The sequence below is a fragment of the Micromesistius poutassou genome (assembly GCF_964030765.1).
Source record: "Micromesistius poutassou genome assembly, contig: SCAFFOLD_6149, whole genome shotgun sequence".
Classification (NCBI taxonomy): domain Eukaryota; kingdom Metazoa; phylum Chordata; class Actinopteri; order Gadiformes; family Gadidae; genus Micromesistius; species Micromesistius poutassou.
This window is the reverse complement of record NW_028178554.1, coordinates 3,141-12,156: the sequence shown is the minus strand read 5'-3', so window position 1 is coordinate 12,156 and position 9,016 is coordinate 3,141. Positions and strand designations below refer to the sequence as shown.

At 43.7% G+C, this 9,016-nt stretch overlaps 1 protein-coding gene across 1 annotated transcript; it reads right to left on the bottom strand.

Annotated features, from left to right (window-relative positions):
* Positions 1 to 1,165: 1,165 nt before the first annotated feature.
* Positions 1,166 to 8,295, bottom strand: LOC311373571 (E3 ubiquitin-protein ligase Midline-1-like). The gene is made up of 4 exons (XM_084490307.1): positions 8,219 to 8,295; positions 7,233 to 7,535; positions 5,350 to 5,640; positions 1,166 to 1,748 (listed from the first exon to the last, which is right to left on the bottom strand). Coding segments are annotated over exons 1-4 (1,152 nt in total). The 5' UTR covers positions 8,220 to 8,295; the 3' UTR covers positions 1,166 to 1,191.
* Positions 8,296 to 9,016: the final 721 nt, after the last annotated feature.

The window sequence follows — 9,016 nt, the reverse complement described above, 5'->3', positions numbered from 1 at the left end:
TTCATTATGGAATGAGCTACCAAAAAAAACATACGTTCTAGCAAAAATAGCAAATACAACTTTAAAAAGTCTGCAAAAAAAATCATGTGGTCCATAATGTATATACATTTTTAATGTTGTCATTTCTTTTTGTAGCCTTCATATCTTTTTTAAACTTTTTTATTAGTCTATTTCTATTTGAGTTTGACATAAGGTCAAACAAGTGATTGTCTGTTGTCTATATTTGATGTTTGGGGACCCAGGAAGACTAGCTCTCTCTCTGGTGTGTTGCTAATCGGGATCCTAATGAATCTAATCTCATCTAAATCATCCTTGTTAGGATTAGGACAAAAGTGATGATCAGAGCCCTGGAGAATAAAATATGGTAATGTCTGAAAATGGACAAATATTGTAGCATAAAAAAAACATGTGATTTACCATCAATAGGTATTTAATATACATTTCAAATTAAAAATGAAATCTTAATAAAACCTGCTCAGGTAACCCTATGGAAGATCTTAAAAGTCTCTCTTCCTTCATGGTTTACCAGCATCAACTTTTAGGAAGCCCCATAAAAAGGAGGGGGAGACGGGGGGGGGGGGGGGGAGGAGGGGGAGACGAGGGGGGAGGAGGGGGAGAGGGAGACGGGGGGGGGGGGAGGAGGGGGGAGGAGGAGGGGAGGGGGGAGAGGGAGACGAGGGGGGAGGAGGGGGAGAGGGAGACGGGGGGAGGAGGGGGGAGGAGGGAGAGGACGGAGGGAGAGGGAGACGAGAGAGAAAGAGAGCGAGAGGGATAGAGAGGGAGAAAGAGAGACAGACAGAGACAGAGAGACAGGGGCGTGGGAAGGAGGGGTGCGCAGGTGCAGCAGCACCCCCTGGTGGCGGAGCTTCAGAATTTTTTTCTTTTTTTTGTTATATCTTCTAAATATCTCTTTGGTTCCAGGACATTTTGTATGTCACGTTTGGGGAACGGGGCGAAGAGAGGGATGACAATCTCAACTATCCTCACTGTTCATCGACCTATCAGATTTGCGTGGACGCGACAGTGATCAGCCTAAAGCGGCGCTCACGCCAAAAGAGACGGGGCGGCGCCGATCTGTACAAGGTCAACGTATAGACGCGCTCCAGGTGAACAACTTGTTTTGTGTGTGTGTGTGTGTGTGTGTGTGTGTGTGTGTGTGTGTGTGCCCACCCCGCCGCTCTTTTTTTTTTTCTACAACCGACACAGAGACGCTGAGTCACCCTCCTCCCTCCCTACCGCAAACCCAGGGAGGAGGTCCTCCTGGGTGAAGGTGGACCTGAAGGTGTGGATGTGTGTCAGTGTGTCTGAGGACCCTCCTACACCTCGGGACACTCTGTAGAAGGACAGAGTGCCAGCAGGCCGGTCCAGATACACTCCTACTCTGGTAGAGCCAGGGGGGGGGAGACGTATGACTGTCAGTCTACCGTTGTACCAGGCAGAGTAACGATCATCACGACAAACAAGACTCCAGGACTTGTTGTTCTGTCCAAGCCAGCTGTCATCACCCTCTCCTCTCCTTGTGATTCCTCTGTATGTCACTCCTATATAAACCCATCCTTTCCGCTCTACCTCCCAGTAACAGCGGCCAGTCAGAGCCTCTCTACACAACACCTGGTACCGGGAGTCAAATCTCTCTGGGTGATCCGGATACGACTGGTCCTCTCTGACCCGCGTCACCTTTCTGTTGTCCTCAGACAGAGAGAGGTATCTGTTGGCTGTGTTTGGGTCCAGTGTGAGTTCACAGGCATCTGACGGGAGAACAAGACATGATATTATTCATAATTCCCGAGATATTCCAGGTTATTCGCCCAAAATCCCCCCATTCGTTTCCATTGGAAAATTCAAAAAATGCTGATTCATGCTTCATCCTCTTCAACCACGTAAGACATCATAACTTGGTCAAAGTGACCATCATTACCGTTTACCATTGTTCAAACAATTAAACAAATCTACACATTTGTATCTTCAATATATTTGAACAGAATTTCGATATCATTCATACTTTTTTCAGAATCACAGTTTTAGTTTCATTCCGGATTCGTTTTCAGTTGGTCTCGCTCTAGCCTTCTGACTCAGCTGTTGCTCGTTGAGCAATCAGTGGACTGTCGTACTGTCGTAAAACCCGTGTGTGTTCTCGATGCGTTCTCGATGAGGCCGTTCCACCGAGGATGCGTCGGAGGTGACTCGTGTGGACTTGGGACCGTTAAATATCCCAGGATGCATTTCGCATTCCCATGTTTTAAAATATTAGTATGTAAGCTATAATAATAGGCTATATAGGAACATTTTACATATATAACAAAAATGTAGGCCTATTCATTCAAAATATTGACATACTATTTTAAAATTAAAGAGGCTGGGATTTTGTTTTATATAATTTGTTTATATTGTATACGTCACTGATAGAGGAAACCCATCGCAACGGCAACGAAAATCCCGGTCGGATCCATCCGATCGTGTGTGTGTGTGTGTGTGTGTGTGTGTGTGTGTGTGTGTGTGTGTGTGTGTGTGTGTGTGTGTGTGTGTGTGTGTTTTTCTATTCTAATCTGTGTAATTTCTCGCTCATTCGTTATTATTATTATTCTTTATAATAGCCTACTCTCCAACTACATAGGCAGTTAGGCACGCGCATCTGTACCCTACATATAAAAAGTTGTGTGTATATTGTTGTGTGGGCTGTGATTGGTTTTGTCGCGCGACAAATCATAAGCTGTCGCTATGCAGTTATGTCAGGCGAATTTTGTCGCGCAACATCTTTTGCCCGCCAACGGTGCTTTATGCCAATTCATTCTCATCAACCATGGCCAAGATAACCACCATTGCATGTCTTTACCTGTTGTGGAAGAGGGAGAGACGTCGGAATGTCCGTCGTTTATGGGTTAGGGTTGTGTGTGTGTGTGTGTGTGGGGAGGCGCACACAGCTTTGTGCCTTGATATTATATATATTGTATATATTATATAGATATTTATATCTATATAAGCTTGAGCTTGAGCTGCTGCCCCCGCGACCCGACCCCGGATAAGCGGACGACGATGAGGATGAGGATATTATATAATATCATATTATATATAGAGCTCCAGGAGTCGCAAACGGCAACAATCACTTTCTCCTCCAAGCTGCGGTTCACTGCGGAGTGCAGGGAACGGTTGGCCCGGCTGGTTGAACGCTGATTGGCTGTTTTACGTTACTTCACCCACGTTACTTCACCCAGGGAGTGAACGCTGATTGGCTGTCTCACGCGAATACCGCAGCAAAGTTGAAATATTTCAACTTCAGCTAAATTTTTCGCGCTGCAAATCCTCGTGAACGTGCTTGCCCGTGACAGGGCAAAATGTCGCGCCGTCAATCAAATCTTGCCGCAGGTTTTTGCCGCGACAAATTTCGCAGATTCGCGTCTCTACGTTGACTTTGTATGGAATCGTGTCGCGCCGTTGCGTTTGGTGTGAACACACAGTTACGTCCTTGCGGACCGAATTTAGCGTTAGCAATGACTTTAGCATTAGCACTGACGTTAGTGCTGACGTTAGCATTAATGTTAGCATAGCAATAAATTTCGGGCTGCAAATCCTCGTGAACGTGCTCGCCCGTGACAGGGCAAAATGTCGCGCCGTCAATCAAATCTTGCCGCAGGTTTTTGCCGTGACAAATTTCGCCGATTCGCGTCTCTACGTTGACTTTGTATGGAATCGTGTCGCGCCGTTGCGTTTGGTGTGAACACACAGTTACGTCCTTGCGGACCCTCCTTGCGTCCACCACAAGGGCCTGACGTGCGCCTCCCAAAAAATGTCACCTTCCGTTGAGGCGACGCAGCAGCAAGGGCTGTGATTGGTCCGCTCACTAAAACCCGACGCAGAACCATAAAGGTTCACGACTGCGTTGAAGCGTCTGCGTGGTCGTTGCGTTGCGTGAACGTGGGACCATAATCAGCCCTTAACTGTTGGACCAGAGAACTGGTAGGTGTGTACACACACACACACACACACACACGTATATCTTAGTGCTGTCAATTGATCGCACAATTTGCTGTGATTAATCACGATCAATTGCTTTTTTTCTCTTAAAGGGACACTGTAGCATTTTAAGAAATGTATTAGCTCTTCCCAGGTTTAAAGAGCTAATGAAGGATTACGATTTTTCAAAAGGACTCTGAAGTTGCCTGCTTCCTTATCAACAGGTAAGTCAATGTGTCTAAAGTCTAAATTACAAGCCTTTCTCATTGCTTGGTTGTGTAATTCATTACATAGGCAGCATAACAGTAGAACACGTATAGTTAAAAGCCTAAACAGCCTCATTGGTGGATAGCAGCATGGTAAATGACATTCACCCATTCATACATGGTTAATGGTAAATGAACTGCATTCATACAGCGCATTTCTTGTAACCAGTGGCCACCCAAAGCGCTTTACAATATTGCCTGACATTCACCCATTCATACACACATTCACACACCGACGGCGGCGTCAGCCACGCAAGGCGACAGCCGGCTGGTCAGGAGCAGTTAGGGTGAGGCGTCTCGCTCAGGGACACCTCGACACTCAGCGAGGAGGAGGAGCCGGGGATCCAACCAGCAACCTTGTGGTTACCAGCCAACCCGCTCTACCCCCTGAGCTAATGCCGCCCTGTTCATTGGCCGATCAGTTTTACCTCGACGCCATGGCAACCAGCCTGAGACGATAAACGTTACGTGGACCCCCCCCCCCCCCCCCCAATCAGCACTCTGGAGGAGTCTGGTCACGTGGTGTCTTTACATATGTACGTATCGTTACATATTCACGTACACGTATGTCTTTGAGTATGTATAGTTATGTTTAGCTATGTGTAAGTATGTATTTTTACATATGAATGAATCTATGTATGAGTATGTATTTGTATGTTTATGTATTTTTACGTGTACATACGTATACGTATGTGTACATATGCATATGTATGTACATGTATGTCAGTTCTATGGTTCAAGATGAGTCTGTGGTTTGAGGCAAGGTTAAATTAGACAACATACATGGCTGGTTGTCTGCTTCCAGTAGAAACTTAACATCAATGGACTTAAAAACACCTCTTTCACGTCATGACATCCACTAAAACTAGGGAACGGTTCACAGAATTCACAGTTCGGTTCATATCACGGTTTTGGGTTCGCTACATTTTGGGTAAAGCAGGGGATGACACAAGTGACTATAAAAAAAAGTACACATATAAACATATAGACACACACACACACACACATATACACACACATACATTTATAAATATATATATACACACACCTCAACAACAATGTTATGAATATATCAACAACAATGTTATGAATACATCAACAACAAACATCTCTCCTTGGATCCAGATCTTACCAAAGACAAGCAGCTCAGCGGTGTGATTGGCCGTGCCAGCGCTGTTGCTTGCCATGCAGCAGACCGTGTTCACGCCATACCTCACCCCTCTGACGAAGAGGAACCCCCTCTCCACCCAGGCCTCTGATTGGTCGTCTGTGCCGTTCCTCTCCAGGGGCCTGCCGTTGTGGAGCCACTCGACGGTGGGCTCCGGCGTGCCGCTGGCATCGCAGGTGAAGCGGGCCGTTTGGCCCACGGGCAATCGCAGGGTAGAGGAGTGTAAATCTATGATGCTGGTCATCACTGGCATCACTGAACCAGAAGAAACCAGGAGGAGAGGAGTGAACGTTTACAACACGTATCTAGAGATGCACCATCAGACACTCCCTTCACTCTCTCCTAATACCTGTCCACCAGAGGGCGACCAATAAGATTCAGACCCAGATTTTATACTTAAAAATAAGTATAAATATGTAAAGATACATAAACATGCGTAGACATAAGTAAACATACGTATAAATATGTTCACATACATAAACATACGTACACATAAGTAAACATACGTATAAATATGTACACATACAAAAACATACGTACACATACGTAAACATACGTTTAAATATGTACACATACATTAACATATGTACACATGCATAAACAAACATACTAATATACTTACATAAGTGTCTAATGGCAGTGCAAGTACAATTTATTCAGTAATTGTAGGATTTGTAGTTCAGATTCCTGTCCTATTTCACGATCCTTCCACTTGTCCATTAAGTTTGCACGTCTGAGTTATAGTTTGTTTTGTTATTGAGAATGGGTCTGTGGTTTGAGGCTAGGTTCAATTGGACAACATACATGGCTGGTTGTCTGCTTCCGCTAGAAGCTTAACATCAATGGACTTAAAAACACCTCTTTCACGTCATGACATCAACAAAACAAGGGAAACGGTTCACAGAATTCACAGTTCGGTTCATATCACGGTTTTGGTTCCACTACGTTTTGGGTAAAGCAGGGGATGACACAAGTGACTATAAAGAAAAGTACTCATATATACATGAGCTCTTTTCCAAAACGCTATGAATCCATTTGAATGTCTTTCAGGAAAATGACATTTTTTACCTAGACCCACATATTTTGTTAATATTCAATTCATCCTGTTAAAATGGTTTGTTCACTCAGTCTGAATATGTTGAACAATGACTTTTAAATCAAACAATATTGTTGATTATAAATTCAAAGTTGTTATTTTTTTCAAAACGCTATTAATCCATAAAAGAAAATTCAAAACGCTGTTAATCCATTGATGGTTTATGTATTATTATTTTTAAACGAGAGAACATGCAACATACGATATCAGGGACTCATCTCATTCTATAAATGAGTATAAATCAAATAAATCCAAATGCATGGAATAAAGACCTCCACACTCGGGGCCACTCTCTGCTCCCCCTAGTCCGACAAGGTGAACCCTTTCGGCCTCACACACGAGGTGGTCCCACTGCCCTGGGGGGTCCACAAGACCTCCACACTCGGGGCCACTCTCTGCTCCCCAAGATCCCACAAGGTGAAGGCAAAAAATAGGTTTGGCGCTTGTTGCGGTTTGGAAACTAACTGCATCTTGCTGTACATTTTTGACAAGGAAATATAGTGATTTGGCGTTTATCGCGTTTTGGAAAAGAGCTCCTCATATAGACACACACACAGACACACACACATGTATATATTTATATATATATACATATATATATATATATATATATATATATAATTTGCATATGTGTATATATATACACATATATACGCATACATTTATGAATATATATATATATATACACACCTCAACAACAACGTTATGAATACATCAACAACAAACATCTCTTCTTGGATCCAGATCTTACCAAAGACAAGCAGCTTAGCGGTGTGATTGGCCGTGCCAGCGCTGTTGCTCGCCCTGCAGCAGACCATGTTCACGCCATACCTCACCCCTCTGACGAAGAGGAACCCCCTCTCCACCCAGGCCTCCGATTGGTTGTCTGTGCCGTTCCTCTCCAGGGGCCTGCCGTTGTGAAGCCACTCGACGGTGGGCTCCGGCGTGCCGCTGGCATTGCAGGTGAAGTGGGCCACTTGGCCCACGGGCAATCGCAGGGTAGAGGAGTTGAACTCTGTGATGCTGGGGGCCTCCTCCTCCTCCGTAGGCCTCACTGAACCAGAAGAAACCAGGATGAGATGAGTGAACGTTTCCAACACGTATCCAGAGATGCACCATCAAATACTCCCTTCACACTCTCCTAATACCTGTCCACTAGAGGGCGACCCAGAAGATTCTGACCCAGTTTTCTCACCTGCCTTTTCCTAAATGATTGAATAACACAGCAGTATCTACAAAGATTTCCCAGGGAGGGGAAGACACTCCCGCTCAGAGATTAACGAGTCGGGGTGGAGCTTGTGGAGGAGAATGCAAAACCGCTAACCAGCTCCAATTGAAACTAATGAAAGCAAACACAGAAAAAGACGCTATGTAGATGCTAGTAGTGCGCATACAGAGTAAGACATGAGTAATGGGCCCACCTGACACCCCGTGCATAACCTCAGGACTAGGCATGTGGATCAGCTTTTTTTTTTTTTATATATGCAGGTTTAATATATTTAATATATGCAGGTTTAATATATTTAATATATGCAGGTTTAATATATGAGGGTTAGTTAAAATCAGCTTCTAAATTTCTTGCAATTCTTGCTATTTCTTGTATGCCATCCTAATCATTTTGTCAAGTTTGGTATTACATAACCTTTAATGCCGTTATAGCCTGTCCTACAAAGTATTTGTAGGACAGTATTCTGATCTCTTGTCCATCATATTCAGGAAGATATGATTTAAACTCACTGAAGTGCAGGGAGATTAGGAGAATACTCAGCAGTCCGAAGATCAGAATGACAATGCTGCACGACTTCAGGGCTGTTAAAGAGTAGAACACACACACAGATTAATGTACACAGAGATATATTCATACTGCATGGCTATCATTCACAGTCCAGACAGTCTCCCTACGGTCTGCAGAATCCCTCCCCGTCTTGAAGAAACACCTGAAGACCTCTACTGAGAACAGCTCAGTAAGTGATGACTGGTACTGTGGCTCTCGTGTTGAGTTTAGAACACACTTAAGCACAACAAGTCCTGGTCTCTAGCATACATGTTATTATTCCCTCATTATTAAAATATAGGCACACATACAGCAATACATACAGTAATACAGTAACACATACAGTCATAAAGTAATACATACAGTAATACAAAGGTAATCATACAGAGGGGGGGGGGGGGGGGGCAACATGTGGCCTGCTTGTCACCAGGGTCATTAACAACGGCTCGCACAGAAAATATAAGGATATGTATTCTGGGATCATTTTAGATATGTTCATAGTAATTATAAACTTAATGTATTTTTTTGAATTTCATAAGTCCCCTTGATATCACTTCAGTTAAATGAGCAGCCTTTATATATATATGCATTTAAAAAAACGATTGGCACACAATGCTTTTTTTTATTATTGGCAGGACATTACAAATGTTGGGGACCCCTGCAGTAAAACATACACACACAAATACACACATACATACTTAGATACATGCAGAAACATATATACACACAAACACACACAGTAACATACTTATATACATACA

Bases quoted from the DNA above. Each gene is read 5' to 3' on its own strand.
- LOC311373571 (XM_084490307.1), bottom strand. The intron at 5,641-7,232 runs GTAAGATCTGGA...CTTCTGGTTCAG, and splicing joins CGCTAAGCTGCTTGTCTTTG to TGATGCCAGTGATGACCAGC. The intron at 1,749-5,349 runs GTAAGATCTGGA...TTCTCCCGTCAG, and splicing joins CGCTGAGCTGCTTGTCTTTG to ATGCCTGTGAACTCACACTG.